The sequence below is a fragment of the Meleagris gallopavo genome, chromosome 2, assembly GCF_905368555.1.
Source record: "Meleagris gallopavo chromosome 2, MGAL_WU_HG_1.1, whole genome shotgun sequence".
NCBI lineage: Eukaryota > Metazoa > Chordata > Aves > Galliformes > Phasianidae > Meleagris > Meleagris gallopavo.
In genome coordinates, this window is record NC_139405.1 from 23,360,073 (window position 1) to 23,378,551 (window position 18,479).

An 18,479-nucleotide genomic window follows, 5' to 3' on the forward strand; every position below is an offset into this window, starting at 1 on the left:
TTTTCCTTTATGGCCCCTCTCAGTTTTTCACTTTATGTTCTGTTTAATTTCTAGTTGTCATTGAAGCAGCAGCATATGTTAAAATCAAATCAGATTTTCCTCATAAGCATAACATTTCCTAATATTCTTTGCAGTTACTTTGTTCTTACTATCCAACTAGTAGTTCATATTTCAAATTTCTACTGAGATCAGCATTTTTTGATCAAGATCAACAAGGGACAATCAGTTTACTTGCGTGGAATTACGCAATGTTATCTTGTCAAATTCAGGAAGGCAATGAGTAATTGTTAAGAGCAGAATTTCAAAGTCTGTGGGGTCACCACTGCGTGTATTACCTTTCTTCTTCAAATAGCATCAGCATGACTAATGCACAGCAAGTTCTGCTGACTTGGTGGGAACCCAGAGCAGTGAGTTCTGAAAGTTCATGCTCTGTGCCAGTCTTACCCAAGATACAACTGCATTACAACAGGAAATTTGTGGGACATAATACTTTAGCCATCAGGCTGCCTTTTCCACTTCTGTGGCTTGTGCTGCTTAACAGACGCTTAAGTATTGCATTTCTTTTGTAATTTATTTCTGTAATTTTTGCTAGTGTATTTCCTGTCTGAACAGATAATTATTAAAACAAGACTTACATCTCATGAGCTTTCTTACTGATCTAGTGAAAACAGGTGAAGAAATGGCCTGCAAGAGTGACAGAGCAGAAATTGTAAAGGTTTCTATTATTTTAAAAGGATGGACTGGGCCAAAATAAGAACTTCAAATGATAAAAATAGCTGTTGATTTTGATTCATTCTGGTACTTTTAAGATCTGGTTTTCATCATTATTTTTGTTGAGGAATTGTATAAAATATATCTACAATATTGATCACTTTAAGAAAAATCTTAAAGGTGATTATAGGGACAGTGCAAACAAGCAGAGTAGCTCCCTGAAAAAAGGAAGAAAATATCTTTTTGTTCACTTTCTTGGGACTGCTGCATACCATGATAGCTAGTATGTCTTTCCATTTATTTATAACCTTCACTAGTTTCCCTGTGTTTGTTTGCTGTTTTAGTTGTAAATTATTAGCATTTTGGTTTTGAGACTATGAAGCTCACTGTTTGGGCTACTGAAGAATTTATTTTTCTGCAAAATCATTAAAGTGTGTTTTTTTTTTTTTTTTTAATTTGGTTTGGTTTTTGTTTTTTTTCTTCAAAAAATACTGTTTTAGAGTTAGTGTGAAATGTGCTTGGATTTCAATTCTGTGTTGTGCCAGTATGGCTTTGTTGAAATAACTCAAGTGGGTGGTAGGTATGAAAAAAGGAGATTGTTGGGCATCCTTTAGCTGATGTGTGTATATGGCGAAGAATTGTCAGATATTGGTGGAGTTAGATACAACAAAAGATTCAACAACTGGAAAAAACTTCTAAGACATAGCAATGAATGAAGGTGTAATGTGTGTAAACAACTTTCACGTGGTTACTGGTTTAAAGAAAAAATTGAGTTACAGTTGAGCTTTCTAGGACAGGAGAAGTAATTGAATCCTGAGTGGTTTATGTAATAGAGGCTGATAATACCATGAGCATATACCCAGGTAAGCTTTGTTATTTACTTTTACTGAAAGAACTGTAAATAACCTTTTTTTTTGTTTGTTTGTTTGCTGATTTAATACTCTGGCAAGTTATGTTGGTATTGTTGCCAGCTAAATGGAGCAACTTTTTATCTTTTATCAGTTTAAGTACATTTAAGTACCTCTGAGAGTAGAAGGGATTCTGAAGTAGCAATTTTATCTTATCAAAATTAAATTGTAAGTGAAGACATAAATGCTAACTTATTTTTTGTTTGCTGTTATTTGTATGTTGTTGAGGTATCAGAAAGATCCACTCAACATTCATACAAGATCAATTTTGCCTAATTCCCTGGGAAATAATAACAATTTTTAGAGCATAAATAGACAAAGTCAAAACCAGGAATGTAATAGCAACATCTTTGATTCTTTCTGATGCTATTTACCAGTAATTTTTGCTATTGAGAACAGTGAATTCAGGGATGCGGCATGGTAGAGGAATATAGCTCAAATCAGAATCACAACTGAATGATAATCAGAAGGTTTCAATGGATCTTTAAAGGTCATCTATTTCCAGCTCCCCTTCAAGGTTGCCAACCAGTAGGTCAGACACTAGTCCAATTTGCCCAGGGCCCCATCTGACCTGACCTTGGACGTGTCATCCTTGGAGGTGGCTGTAACATCTCTGAGCATCTATAACTTCTCTGGGCAACCTGTTCTAGCACCTCACCATGTTTTAGGTGAAAATTCCCCCATAACCTCTAATTTAAATCTCCCCTCTTTTATTTTAAAAGCATTCCCCTATCCTACCACTATCAGATCACATAAAAAAGTCTCCCTCCTGATAATGAGCTGCCTTTAAGTACTGGAAGGCTGCAGTGAGATCTTCCCAGAGCTTTGTCTTTTGCATGCTGAACAAGCCCAGCTCCCTCTGCCTTTCTTCATAGAGAGGTGCTCCAGCACTTTGGTCATTTTTGTTGTCCTCCACTGGACCTGCTCCAACAGCTGCCTTGTTTGGGGGCCCTAGATTTGGATGCAGTGTTCCATCCCTTCTTACAAATGGCAGTGATGTTTCTCTTTATCCAGTCACTAAGACCAGTCTGGTTGCAGTGTGGTTTAAACCACATTAATTTTCTCATAGGGCTTTTTGTTTATTAGTATTGGAAGAAGAGGTGAAGAGTACAATGGTGGTTAAAGAATATTTAGGGATGCATCATCTTAAGTCTGCACTGAGTTATTTCCTAAGTATATGTGATTGATAGGTTTGTGACAAGATACTGAGCTAAAAGCATTGGTTTAACCGAATTGACCATTTATAGTAGGCTGAGAGGATCTTCCTCTGGTTGGGGCATGGGGGGAAGGAGAGAGAGAGTGAACAGATATAGAAATGACGGGATTTTATGCATTACTTATAGAAAGTATTTCATGCTTGTGGATCATGGAAGCTGGCAACTGTAATACATATTCTTTTTATTGTGGTGTTCCTTATAGTTGATCAGCTTACCTGTTTCCAAGTGCTTCTTATTTTTTTTCATTTTAGCATTTAGTCTTGTATTCTCTCTTTTTTTTTCTTTTTTTTTTTTTGAGGCTATAATTCATACATGTGAAAAATCTTAGAAGCACATAAAACACTAGTGATGATTCCAGCCATTAGATGGTTAAAATGCTGCACAAAGAAATCTAATATCAAATAGAAATTCACTCAGTTGGGAGATGTGCTGTGGAAATTAATCTTCTCTCTTAATGAAATAAAACGAAGCTTTTTAAACTTCCAGCAATATGATATAAAGTCAGTCAATACTATGCCCTTTCAGCCACAGCGGCAGTGAAGGAATGCTCCTGCCATAATTGGAATTAAATAAGGGTAGTATGGAGTGAAGTGAGCATACTAGAAGTGTATAGAACAGAAGTAAACTGGAAAGGTAAGCTATTCAGCCTTTAATACTAAAAAAAAAAAAAAAAAAAAAAAAAAAGTCGATGAACTGTCTTCACGGTATAGCATATAATTAATCTTTAGATATTTGTGTTCTGGAATTATCAAGGTCAAAAGCTCTGAAAAATCTTGAAAGACATAATTGATTATAGAGACGTTCTCCTCGTTTTCTACTGCAGGAATCTTCTTACTTGCTGTTGTGCGTTGTGCTCAGGTTTTTCAGTCTAATTTTTCCAACATTTCTCCTTGGATTTGTGGTTCTCTTGACAAATACTGAGACTGAGAGAAATTCAAGAGCTCATATATTAATGAATGTTTTAAGTCTGTTTCTGTTCCAGCAGTAATGAAAGAGACATTAGCTATGTTTTTGATGTTTTTTTTTTTTGTGGTGTTTTTTGGTTGTTGTTTTTTTTTTTTTTTTTTTTGCAGTTAACAATTGGCATGTAATATCTGCAGTTGAGTTTTACAGAAAACATTCTCTGAAATAAATGAGGGATTTTTGCTATAATATCTTTGAGTCTTTATATCTTTAAATCCCAGAGATCCCTAAAGTAATTTGTCTTTTCTAGTGTTTATTTATGTGCTAATCTGTTGCATATAGAATGGATTTATGGAGAAGGTCCTGTTCTATGTCCAACACCACTAGGACCTCATGGTAAACACTGCCCAAATTGATAGAAATTAAGTAGGAGTTAGGTGCCCAAAATGCAGGAAGTAGTGCATTGTTACAAAGAAATAATTGAAATTGAAAAAAGCCTATTCTAGCAAGAGGATTCATCACACTTAACATTTTTCATCCATACCTGCTTGCATTGCTTTAAAATGAAGTTAGATTAAAAATAAATTTGCAGGGTTTTTTGACAACAACAAAAAAATTAGCTTTACAAAAGTAACAGTTCTTTCTTATGTATTCATAGGGGAAAATGCAGTGTTGCACTTCTGAATGAGACAGAATCTGTGTTGTCGTATCTGGAGAAAGAGGTAATGTTTGTGATTTCTATTTCTATAAATATTGGGAATGGTTTTATGTTTATTCTTTTTGGCTTTGTATGCTTTATGCTTTTGTTTTCAGTAAATGGGCAAACAACTGCTTTATTGGATGTTATGTTACAAAAATGTTGAGAACACTGATTTTGAAAGTGCTTTGGAACAATAACTGAAATGGCACATTACAGGTTTCTGAGAAAATAGTTAACTCAAAGTAATTCACATGGTAACTTACAAAATAAAAATATGTAGACTTTTTCAGGTAGTGGATACTTACAGGGAAATTCACAGTGTGGTATTTTTCTGGTTTTGTCCTAATTGCTCTCTAGTTGTTGTGTAGTTATTATTTTTCTGTCTTGAGGTGTTCTAGAAAGACAAGTCTTTCTAGACAAAATATTATATTGTAAAGTCAATGGGATGAAAGATGGGATGCTCTCTTCTAGAGTGTAATGTAGCATAGGAGTTTAATTTTTAGTACTCTGAACTACTATAAGCAAAACATCTCCTATCCTTTCTGGTAGAAGAAAATTAGTTTTACTAGAAAGGAAACAAATTATCCATGAATTTGAAAGATAAGTCTTTAAGCTAGTTTTGTAATGCAAAATATCCTTAAAAATAAATGTATTTTTATTTGGAAATCTTAATATAATATCAAGCAGACGGTGGTTTTTTTGGTTGGAATTAGCATTTCTTTATTTTCATGTTTCTACACCAAAACCACTTATAATCTGTAGAATGTCTTTGAGAGCAACACCTAACCTTTACTACAAACGAATGTACAAGATATATCAATTCTATTTTTGTGTAAGCCCTTTTCAGACAGTTTTTTTTGTGCTGCTCGAGACTAATGTATGAAAAGTCAGTATGGTAAAATATTTAGGAAAGAAAACATTAAATTTCGGAAAATGGTTAAGTTTTTTTTTTTTTTTAAATCTGTTGGTATGTTTTTTGAGCATTGATCCTTTCATCGCTGCTCTATTCTGAAATAACTTCTAGCAATGAGTAAAGCTTTGATTAACCATGTAAAAGTATTCACATGAAAGATCTGCATTCTTTAAAATGATTAATGTTTCAAAATTTTTATTCTTCTACCAAACCTGTAGTCTGTAAAAGCACATGAGAGGGGTTACTTTAATTATTTTCACATGGAAGGTGAGATAGATCTACAAAGCTAATTCTGAAATTCATTATGCTATTGCAAATGTATCTTCTTTTTTAGGATACTTTTTTTTATTCACTGGTGTATGATCCATCACTGAAAACGCTTTTGGCAGACAAAGGAGAAATCAGAGTGGGGCCTAGATATCAAGCAGATGTACCTGACATGCTTGCAGAAGGTAAATATTTGCTCCTTGTATAGTTAAAAAAAAAATACATATCCTTATCATGCAGTATTATTTATGTTAGCATTCTGAATTAAACTGGTCAGTATTGAAGCTGAGAAAGTAAAGTGTTAGGTCTTGGAAAATTGACTTACAATATCTACGAATATCAGTAGGTATTATAAAGAAACAAAGATTGCTGCTTGAATAGCTCTTGAAAAGACATTGCTAATAATTTACCCATTCTATGTTTTTTTTTTTTTATGTAATTGAACTGACCAGTTAGATCTTTCTTGCAGGCTTCATGGGGAAAAAAAAAAAAATAAAAAAATTGAGGTCCAACCCATTCTGTAGAATAACAACATAGTCGCAGAATAAGTGAAAACTGTATTCTTTCTCTTCCTCTTAATACAGACTCTGCTTATATAATGTGCGCCATTTTGATTACATATTTAAAAATATTAGCTTACATCAAATCATTGTTCTTTAGCAGAACTGAACAAGATGTGTAGGAACTTTGTTTTCTTAAAACGGAATTTAAAATACAATATTTATTTAGAATTTGAATGTTGATGTATGAGCAGCTGCCTGTGTTCTGAATTATAGTATGTTTGCTTGGTAAATTTTAAATTTTCTTCAGTGAAATGTGCACTCTACATTGTTCACCAACAAAAGAAAAAGTTTTCTGAGAAACATCTGGATATACCAATGTTCTTAAAAATAATATTTATATATTCTTTGATTAATTAAAAAAAAAAAAACATTTTGAAACAGTACTATAACTTAATTCAAAAGAATTCTGAATGCCCAGATACATAGATTTTTAAGTTTAAATGGAGTGTTTTCTATTAGAGATGGACTTTTGCATACTATATTTGTCTCAAGTACACAGCAGGTATTATTTCTACAGAATTTATTTAATGAACTATATAGAAGAAGAATTATTCAATTTCTGGCAAGCAGGAGGTTAGATACAGCTTAGTAGCTCATGTGTAATACTACTTATTTTAGTAACAAAAAATAAGCTACAGGAGGACTACTCTAGATTTGTTTATAAAGAGTACAGACTTATTTAGGAACAAAGCAATAGCAAGAATATTATACACTGCTTTTCTTGCTATAAGATATGCCTTTCACAAAAAAGGAAATATTATATAGATGTTTTTATGCTCAAGAAGAATGTTTCTCAGAGGATTAAGAAAACAACAATATTAATAGACTTAATGAAGAAAACAGAAAGCATCAATGTGATTTGAAGTGGTTGACTGAATTGTGAGGGCTTTTAGGATGAGTTGCCATTGTCTTCCAAATAGGAAGCTTTTAAGTAGCAGAATATAGCAGGAAAAATTATTAACAATAGAGACTAATTCAGGAGCAATAAATAATACATCTCAAGTGAATTTTTTTTTTTTAATGGAAATTTAACATTTTGGAATTTGATTTTTAGAAAAAAAAGTCAATAAATTCTGGAGCTTACCTTTGAGAGGAATCGTATGAGGTCCAACAATGGCAAGTACAGAATCCTACAGCTATGAAGGAATAGCTTTATGCATAACTACAGGTTAGGGTCTCACCTGTTGGAGAGGAGCTCTACAGAAAAGGATCTGGGTGTCCTGACAGACATGTTGACCACAAATCAGCAGCATGCCCTTGTGGCCAATAAGGCCAATGGTGTCCTGGGGTGCATTAAATAGAGCTTCGTCAGCAGGTCAAGGGAGGTGATCTTCTCCCCCCTGCCTTGGTGAGGCCACAGCTGGAGCACTGTGTTCAGTTCTGGGCTCTTGGTTCAAGACAGGGATCTTCTAGAGAGAGTCCAGTGGAGGGCCACAAAGATAATTAAGGGACTGGAGCATCTCCCTTATGAGGGAAGCCTCCCTTAGGAGGGAAGAGACCTGAGGCTGTTCATCATGGGGAAGACAGAAGTGATCTTACCTATGCTTGTTAATATGTAAAGAGGGAGTCAAGTGGATGAGATCAGGCTCTTTTCAGGACAAAGAGCAATGAGCACAAACTGAAACAAAGGGAATTCCATTTGAATCTGAAGAAAAACTGAGGGTTACAGAGCTCTAGCCAAGATGCTGAGAGATGTTGTGGCATCTCCTCTGGAAATATTCAAGATCCGGACACTCCTGTGCAACCTGTTGTAGGTTGCTTTATTGGAGGGTTTTGGACTAGATGGTTTCCAGTTGTGCCTTCCAAATCTTGTGATTCTGTCGAATCCTTGCTTCAGTTAAATTAGTAGTTCGATCTTCTACTATTATTAAGACAGGATTTCAGTCTTAATAAGACTGAAAACTTTGTTTTTTTACAATCCTTAATCCCTGAAGTGTAGTAAGTGATGCAGTCCTCTTGATATCTTCAGTAAGCAGTAAGAGTCCATCAGTTATTAAGATTCAGACACAAACCAAAGATTGGGTGTCATTAGAGACCTTTTTTTTTTTTTTTTTTGGTCATCTACACATATTTGCAGAGGCTGTGGAAAAAATAATTTTGTTTTGGAAGGACAAAAATATCCAAAACGCTGTGGATTTGGCTAATTGTGAATTTGTGTTTCTGCAGCCTTCAGACCTTAGAGAAAAGATGATTCAGCTGTCTGTGTAAGCTGTCAGCTTGGGGACAAATCCATTTTGATATGAATGCACTGGTAGATTCCAGGAGACTAAGAATTTGATTTTTTTCTTTTTGTAGTATTCTTATTTTATGTCTAAATAAACTCCTTTTTTTTGTTTGTTTGTTTATTGGAGGACTAGATGCTTTTTTCTTTTTCTTTTTTTTTTTTTTTTCAGGAATGGATTTATTTATTTTTAACTGAGATTACCATTTCCCCTTTAGAAAGAAAACTCAAACTTCATGCATAGGCCAAACTTTGGATGACAAAACAAGCCTGTTTTTCTCCTCCCATGGGTGAATTGTATAACTTTGTCATCTTAATTTATTAAAAGAAAATGATATTTTATTTTTAGAAGATTAAAAGATTTATTTAAAACAGGGCATGCATTAAGATATTATAGATCAACTTCCAAAGTCTGTGCATGTCACTATATGCTTACTTGTCAATAGATAAGCGTACAGATGATAATTTTATGAGGAGGTGGACATTGACTGGGATCATTGTAAAACAGCCTTCCAAAAGATGGAATATATTGTTCATATATATGCTTTCAAATACTAATATATTAGTTTTCTTATCTGATGAATGGCTGCAGTACTTACCTGTCTCGGTATCCCAGTGACTTCCAAAAGGATTCAGTCTTTTAAAAATGAAAAACAAAACAAAGGTATACTAAAACAAGCGAGAAAGAAAACTGAATCAGTGTTTATAGCAACTCCATTATTTCTCATTCATTTTGGGGAAGGAACTTCTGTTTGGGTGTGTTTGAATGCATATATGGAGGGGAAGGGGGAGAGAACTTAAATTTTCTGGGCCTCTTTGCTTACTAGAGGTCATGTATTTCAGAACAGACTGAATGGGGAATGTAACTTTGACTGTTGGGTTCCCAGTACAAGCTTGAGTCATAATTCTGGATACTAGACTAAAACATGAGATTGGGTTTGCAGAAATGCTGGCACTATTGAAGCTTAGTTGATGTCAATTTGAACGGTATTTTACCAATCAAAAACATTGAAGAATGCTGAAGTATTTATATATTTTGTTTTTCAGTTCGAGCATAGTTCAATTATAGTTGATTTTTTGACCCATAATCTGATTAAAAGGTAATGTTTTCAGTGGTAGTTTAATTTTTCAACATTTCAACATGGATAAGTGAAGTGGTGGTTAGTCATAGAATCCCAAATTCTCTTATAAACTTCCTGATGTCATTTCCCTACATAGCTTGGTTTTACCATCAATATTTCTTCTGCCTCTGATCTCCCTTTGCCTGTTACTGATGTTGTATGAGTTATTTCAGGATGTCATCTAGCAAAATTACTACTTTAGAGGTAGAGTTTTCAAAAGAGATGCAAAATAAAGAAGGTACGGCTTAATACTTTGAAAATACAGCTGCTAAATGCTGATAAATTAAGTTGCAGATATCTCCAATTGGATGTCTGGAAGTCAAAAAAAAAAAAAAAAAGGTGCTTATGTGTGAAAGAGGAAAAAAAGTAGAGGGAGTGTTTAAAAAGCATTTATGAAGCATGGATTTCTTAGGTATGAGTAGTATAGAGGGTCATATTAAGAGAGAAATCCTTTTATTTTGAGGATGTTTTAAATAACGTTTTGGAAATATGATACAGGGACACAAATGTAGGAAGAGTACAAATAGTTGCTCAGTAAGCTAGTGTGCAGAATTCTGTCTGCTGTGAATCAGATGATGGGTGAAGATGTCATTGAGAATTGATAGTGCACAAGAAGGCAGTATTAGGTAGACTTTGAAGATAACCTACCTTTTGAAATCCTTTAGAAATGTAAGTACTTAAGAAGAATATGAAGAACATAATTTGTTCGTAGAATGACAATTCTCTACACTCCTGCAGTCCTTATAATAAACAAATACAAGCTATGTTAAATTTCATCGAAAATATCTAAACTTTGTATCTACACTGCTTTTATTTGTAGTAACGAGTTATACTTAGTAAAGACTATAGTTTTGTATAAAGACCAAACTAGATTTCGACAGCTTGCTTCTGTTACAAGCATCTCTGCATAAGACTACAGGATCTTCCTCAGGCAAGGAATAATATGATGGTTGAGTGAAATCCTTCCCTCTCCCCCTATGTCATGTGCTCCAGTTTGAATTGTGAGTCTTTTCAGTTACTCTTACTGTATTGAAGAACAGGAGATTATACACCAATAATTTGATTTCTTATGAGAGTGATACTAAATAAGGTCCTTTCTCTTTTAACCACATGTTCAAGTGCTTTTTCTGTCAATATAATAGTTGTTTATTTTCAAATCTCTTTCCATTGTGGGATAACATTCTGCTGATACAGTGCTCATCTCAGAGAGCTGAAACGCTTATTTGAGCAAAGAGTTGCTTATATCAAGCATCTCTTCTGTACAGTCCAGGAGCAAAGTGCCCAGTCCTCTGCTGTAGATGGGTTTTGGTACAGCTACCAGTTGTCTCTGATCAGTAACTTCTAAAATAAGTGAATAACCAAAACACCAAAACATACACTATCGCCTGGGGGGGAAACAAAAACAAACAAAACAACACAAAAAACCCCAACTGTTAGCTTTGTGTTCATAATTATTACTATTGCTTGGTTAAAAAGCATGCTTTCATAAATTGTTCTGAGTATATTCAAATTGTATAAACTTTGATTTTTTTTTAGCTCTGTTTTATATAACAAGGTCTGTATTGCTCTCTTTTGTCATATGTTTGGATTTGTTTTGTTTTGCTTTTTCCAAGAGGAACCTCTCTTTCCTCCTGTTATGATGCTGAGTAGCAAATAAGTTCTTAGTACGTACTCAGTCACTGCTGATATTAGCATGCTTAATATCACTTGACTTTTCTATTAAGCCTTGAGACAGCACCTTGAGCATTTAGCAAATCTTAGCCTGGAAACATAAGGAACTCAAAGATCAGCAAGTTCAAACACTAATGTCATAACAGCATTAATACTTAACCAAAAATCTTCTGTACACTTTGATTATGCAAATGGTAATACACTAAAAAGCTTTGCATGTGCCTAGTCTGTGATTCAAGTTACAGAGCAAGCATAGCCTTTAAAAATTTGTTTTTTCTCTTGTAAAAACATGAGCTGTTTCCTGAGATTTAACACAAAATGATTAGCAAGAAAATAGATCGTTAGATCTATCTAATAGAGTGAAGTAGCCTCTGAACTTCCGCTGCTTATCTTAGAGTAGGCCAGAAGGAGGGAAGACTTTGGGGGGCGTTGGTTCAAATAGATGATGACAATTTCCTATTTCACTGAAGCAAGCATTTTATCAGAAGATATATAAAATAAAGAATACCACAACCAGATTCAGGAGTTCCTGCTTGTGGGACCTGCAATAGAATGCCAAACATAAAAAGTACAGTTCTGCTAACCCAGTAGAATTTCTTTTATGATCAAAGCAGAAAATAATGCTGAGATGTGATTCATCTCACTTGAAAATGGTTACCTGAATAGATTAGAGGGTGTTTAAGAGTAGATATGATGAATTTATTGAAGGCAATAAATACACCAAAATGAAGTTTTTTCTTAGGTGTTCTCAATTATATTTTGTTCTCAAATGAAGTTTCGCTTGGTTGCACTTTTGACTTAACATCAAAAGCTTTTCTGTTATCTTTTTCAGAAGGAGCTGTTTCTTGATTATTAGCAAGTTTAAATATGGTAATCTCTTGTGTGATTTGTAGATATTTTTTTTTCTTGTTATTAAACTCAGCGAAGTAATGTTTTTGTAAGTAACTGTCAAATCCACGATCATCTAAAGTAGTAAAATACTCTTTTACAATATTGATTGTGTCAAACTCTTAAAGGGTTATAATACCACTTACATCTTTCTTACTAGTCATTTTCTTGACAACTGTGTGATTTCTGTGCTGAACAATTAAATGAATGTTTATGGGCTCTTGATCAGTTTTACTATAAATTGAACAAACAAAGAAAACACATGTAAATGACCTCTTTTTGCCTGTTTTAGGTAAAGACTTCATTTACTTTTGCTTATCTACAAGGGAAATCTGTACTTCAGCACTACAGCCATGCATAGAACAGAAGCCCAATTAGATATTAGTAACTTTGCTTTGTGAAACATGGTGTTTTATGGAGTCTTGTAACAAATGTAAAAATAGATTTGAAATGAAATGTGCACCTATCTTTTAGGTCACTTAATAATTTTAAAATATTTGTTGCATTTTGCTATAATTCTGTGGTTTATGTTATGTATGCATGCTTCTTCTAGTATTTTTATGTTATATGATGTGGTACTTGGACACTTCTGAACTTTGATTCTCAGATAATTCACAACTTCTGTGTTATTAGTCAAATGATAAATTAGAAGAGTTGGAAATTACATCTTATAAAAACTGTTCACCGGTTTGAAGGCAATTATTCAAGTGTTTCTGCGTCTTGGAGTAGTCTCTTTTTTTTCCCCTCTCCTATAAGAGCAAGACTGTAGTTCTTAAGTTTAAGACTTGTAGAAGTCAGAGTTTTAGCATTCATAACAAGAGAGCTATGATTTCCTTTTCAAGGAGATGCACATCTGTAGCCATTCTTTTCATATGTTTTTTTATGAGCATCTTGTTTTTCAGCAGCTTGTAGGAGGTGGTCAAACTGCTATTTTCTCTCGGCATACTGGTTTCAGCCCATGGTGAATGATCTGTACGGTGTTATTGATATGGAAGTCTGTATGTGATTGCTGTTGGAAAGATGTCTTTTTTATGGCTGTAGAGACTTCTCTGAGGCTGTTCAAATATCAAATGAGTTCTGTGTGGTAGTTGGCCTTACAAAGATACACTTATGTATTGTATGCTGTGTATGTGCTTATTATCCAAAGTAATGCCATGCAGTGAGCTCACAAATTGCCTTTCAAGTCACAACATCTTAGGGTTTAATTGACTTTGCTGTATTTTTCCATCTCAGTAACTTTGCCTGAATGGGCTTATTGCATGTTCAGTTTTTGTGTCCTTTGCCATTTTATTGTAACCATTTTTAAAAGTATGATTTTCTTTCAAGTTTATTTTGTAAAAAATGAAAAACAAATGTCAGATGCAGACAAAATGCATTTTACACTTGAATAATTCAAAATATATTTCCTCCTAAAGAAAAAGTTCTTATCTGAATTACATATTTGGTTTAAATTTATGCAAACAAATAGTCCTATTTTATCCTTAGCGTACTGTGGCCAGATATTGCACATATTCATAACATTGCTTATGTAAAAAGAAATTGCAGGACTAGAGATTTTATTATAATTTAATGGTGTGGGATTTTCTTTGTTTCTCTTGGAAGAACATGGTGTCCATGGGCTATGGTATCGCTCTTCCCAAAAAAAGTATTTAAAATGTTGTTAATGCCTATATATAGTATGGTTATGTTTTTGCTTATATTTTTCACCATGTTTTCCTGAAAACTGCATGACCTCATGCATTGTTCTTTCAGGAGCTGAGGAAAAATTGTTGTGGTTACTAGTGTTAGACCACTGCACAATCTAAGTTGAACAAAATGTCAGCTGAAATGGGAGCAAGAGAGCAGGAATCTTGCTGCAGGTCACGCTGTTGAGGTTTATTCATAGATATCAAAGGAGTTCAAGAAGACAGTTCCAAAATAAGGTGAATTTCAGGTATCTCTAGAATAATTACCCTTGTCTTTGAACCAGAAGGTGGCCTTCTGATTTTATGCAGTATGTGAATGTGTCATTACCTTTAGATCTACCATAAAAAGTTAAAATGAAAGGACTATTTTTTAAATGTGGCTTACATTGGTAAGGACTATAAAGTGAGGAGTAGTCTGTTTTGAGGATGTTATTGTCTGTTTTCCCAGGTCTGTGGAAGTTTCTTTTTGAGTGCTGATCTGCAGGGTTTTGTGAAAGTGACAACATTATTAGTTCCTTTCTTCCAGTCCTGAACAGATGTTCCTGCCATTCTTGATGCAGCATTATGGAGAAGTTGGTCATTATTGCCTGAGAACAGCTGAATTTGTTTTGAGTCCAGTAGTAATTCTGTTTAATTTAGATTTCTAGAAATAAACTTCTTTTGAGTGCTTTGTGAGGTCTTGCCTTTTGTTCACCAACATCTTATTTATAAGCACTGCAAGACCAAGCACTGGGAGAGCACTAAAGTCTATGGAGTTAGAAGTTTAATTTGGAAGGGATTTGTCAAGTGAAGAATGGCTTAAAATTTTTGTAGAGTAGAGCTCCAGAGGGTAGGAGGCAATTGGAGTATATGTGGTTTACTGGCTTAAAAAATGGTCAGCAGCTGTTTTAAATTGCCTGCTGGAGACCAAGAACTTCTATCTCCTGATAACTTTCCTTCGAGGCCTCTATACGTATAATCTTAATGTAGACTGTTTTTCACTACTAGTGTTTTTATGTGTGTTATGTTAATGTATTAAGTTTTAGAATACCACTTCTATAAATTATAGAACACATTGTCTGAAGGACTAATTAATATCTTGTATATAATACTATCAGGCAAGTTAATGAGGTCAGAGGAAAAAATTGTGTTGTAACTGAACAATAAACAGGTAGTTTTCCTTTTGCTTATAATATCAAAGTAGTCTAATCTTTCCCATGGTAACTTCATCACAGAAGTTAGCAGCATGTATATCAAATTGAGTTTAAGATTTTGAATCTTTTTCTGGATGATTTCTTATTACCAATACTAGCAACAACTGGAAGTCATTTAAAAAGTAAAAAAAAAACGAGTAATAAGAATTGTCTGCAGAGCTTTAATGAAAAAGATTGTGATTTCCATCGGTTAAGATCAAGTCATCTAGATATTTACAATGAATTCAGTGTATGTAAAGTTGAACTCATGAAGTGTCAGTAAATAGTTTGTATAACAGTCTTAAAGATGTTTTCGTCCTGACCTTAATGTAAAACTCCTTTTCCCAGTGGCAGGGAAAATGTTATAGCTTGTTTTCTCTCCCCTCCATCCTGCTGTTGGTTGTTCGTGAAAAGCTGTGTGATGTCTTGTGATAACTAACCTCTGTGTATTCATTATAGACAGGTGAAATATGCTGAGTGCTTAAGAGTGGAACTAAGGAAGTGATATTGGAGGAGAAAGTTTAGATTTTACTTTAGACAAGCAAGTTTGATATCTGGAACTTTGTTCATTGCTAAACACTGTGAGAAAAACAAACAAACAAGTGTGATACTGTTTTTCTTCTGTAGGTTAAAGAATCTGTTTTCCAACAGTCTTTAAATGTCAGATTAAGAAGGTGGTTCCTGAATTGAAACCTCATTTTCAGTTATTAGTTTTCTGTTTTTGAAGTGTTACATAGCATGTGAAGCTGTGTTCTAGAAGATGTAGGATTACCTGCTGTTAATATACTTCCCAACAGTTCAGATAATAATCAGCTAAAAGCTGTGTCTCCTAAGTCTGTTCCTGTATTTCAGTAATGAAAATTTCATTGTGTTGCACTCTGTGCTGGACTAAGGAAGGGTAAGAAATGTTAAATAACTATCTTTCATATCCTTGCAATATAGCTAAGAAATAATGTACCCATTTCACAGATGTAAAGTTGAAGAATAATGGTTAGGAGTTCACTGAGATCAGATCTTTTCTGGAATGCATTACAAAGAGCATGGCTTGCGAGTTGAGGGAGGTGATCTCCTCTACTCTGGTGAGACCACATTTGGAGTACTGTGTCCAGTTCTGGGCTTCTCAGTTCAAGAAAGACAGGAATCTTCTAGATAGAGTCCAGTGAGGGCCACAAAGATAATTAAGGTTCTGGAGCATCTCCCTTACAAGAAAAGGCTGAGTAAACTGGGACTGTTCAGCTTGGAGAAGAGAAGGCTGAGAGGGGATCTCATCACTGTTTATAAATATGTAAAGTGTGGGTGTTAAATTGATGGGGACAGACTCTTTTCAGTGGTGAGCAGCAGCAGAACAAGGGGCACCTGCCAGAAACTGGAACATAGAAGTTCACGAACATACGAACATGACATGAGAAAAATTTCTTTGAGGGTTGCAGATGACTGAAACAGGCTCTAAGAGAGGTTGTGGATTCTCCTTCTCTGGAGATATTCAAGATATCTGGATGCATTTCAATGTAACCTACTGTAGGGAACCTGCTTTAGCAAGGGAGTTGGACCAGATGATGTCCAGAGGTCCCTTCAAACTCTGGAAATTCTGTGATTTTGAGTGAATGCCTATGAAAAGAAGACTTACTTGTTTATTTTATGGGATCTTTTTAAACTGATTTCTTCAGGACATGTATGCAATTTTTGTTTCTGAAGAAAAGATTTCAGCTGCTCTGCTTGTCTGCAATTTAAACTATTTAGGTTCATTTTCTCCCTACTGAAGTGACAATTCCTGCCATTTTGGCAAATAACAATAATAATAATCAGAAAGAAAGCATATCTTGTAACTGCTTTTTGTCAGAGACTACATATATATTGGATATTTCCCTGTCTACCATATTTGAAATATTAAATGTCACTGCAACAATTATCTTGTATGATATATGGATTCTTTTGGTATAGGTTCTGTTGCTTTTATCTATGTATACAAACTACAGTTTGGTAGTATTGCAGATTTACTTTTATCAGCAATTCAAATAAGATTTTGTAGTAAAAGAAAATTATCTCTAGTTCAAGTAGGACATCTGTTAGTCAATTTTAAATATCTTTTTGCAAACTTGATTCAAATTTGATGACATCTTTTGATTGAATATCTGTACTAAGTTTGTATGAAGTTTTTCTTTTTGTGAACCATGGCCTATCCAAGTATTCAGTATTGTCATACTTCTACATTTAAGATCTCCAGAATGTGATGTCCTGAAACAGTTAAGTAACATGAAGGGTACTTTAAAACTGTATTAACAGATTGAAGTGAAGTGCTCTGAGGTTATTTATAAAATAAAGAACATCACCCACAATGTGTCTGCCACAGATGGAATAAATGATTGTATTGACAAGTGTGTAGTCCATTGAATAAGTTTATAGACAAAAAATCATACTTGAGAGTGTTAGAAATCTTGTCTCTAGTTCTGAATGTGAATTAGCTTAAATAGAAGCATAAGTCCTATTAGGCAGACAAGGCTTTATTGCTTGTGCATCAGAAAAAGTTGATTTGATTAGTTTTTCTAAGAGTGTTCCTGACCCATTAGCTAAATATCACGATGCAGTTCTAACTTGTGCTTATGGCAGGGATGAATATATACCACGTTTTCCTTGCAGAATTGATGCAATAAACAAACATGCCATACCTAATAGGATTTCAGAAGATCTGGTGCTTGGTCTGCAGTCTGCTTCCAGACTCTTACGAGTACAGTGTTTTTCATGTCTTAGTGATGTTATGCATATACAGATTATCCATTCCCATTAAGTCATGTGAAATAACAGAGGCTAAAGTTATTTTCTCTGTGCTCAGTGAGAAATACCTACACAAGTTAACTTTTTGAGGGAAAAGGCAGGTTTTTATTCTTGCAGTATCTCACAAAAGCCAGAGAGAAGCATTAGAAACTAACTGAACACTTGAGTTTATCACATCTTCACTGAAGGAAGAATATGCTTATGTTCTAAAATACCAAAGGTGAATGGTGATTTGCTCTTCATTTGTTGTGGTTCCAACTGTGTTGGCCGTGTTGCATAGGCAGGTATCCTTATGCTAGTAGATGATGTGTTGCTTTATTTAATCAGCCTGTTGTGTTTCTCATTTTGCAGTAGTAGTTATTGATATAGTAGTGAATAAAAGATTTAGGCTTCAATATGAATGTGAATCCTTTTAGTGTTTTTATACTTTGTGTGTTGTTTGGAAAAATAGTGTTTTTAATAATGAACACGGTGCAAATTAAATTTCTGAAAACTCCATTGTTGTTTCAGCCATGTGCGTGTACACAGATTGCTCTGTGTATACAATTGAGCTTAGAAAATGATTATGTATTGTATGGTAACTTACTGTGCTGTAGCCTTATTATTTTGTAAGTGAGTTTAAATAGCCAATATACCCTGCAGTTGTAATAGTATGATTAATGTTAATAATACAGATAATGTAAAGGCTGAGAGTAAGACGTGAAAAAATAATTAAATGTAGCAGGTAGCATTGTTCCATAATGATTTCTGTTTTTGAGTTGTATTCA

The 18,479-nt window shown here is 34.2% G+C and overlaps 1 protein-coding gene across 1 annotated transcript in view; it reads left to right on the forward strand.

Moving 5' to 3' along the window:
• MTA3 (metastasis associated 1 family member 3) overlaps window positions 1-18,479 on the forward strand; it is a 591,413-nt gene that overhangs the window by 27,204 nt on the left and 545,730 nt on the right. The window contains exons 5-6 of the mRNA XM_085219339.1: window positions 4,398-4,461; window positions 5,687-5,804. Coding sequence (XP_085075465.1) covers window positions 4,398-4,461; window positions 5,687-5,804 — 182 coding nt within the window. The remainder of the gene's footprint in view (window positions 1-4,397; window positions 4,462-5,686; window positions 5,805-18,479) is intronic.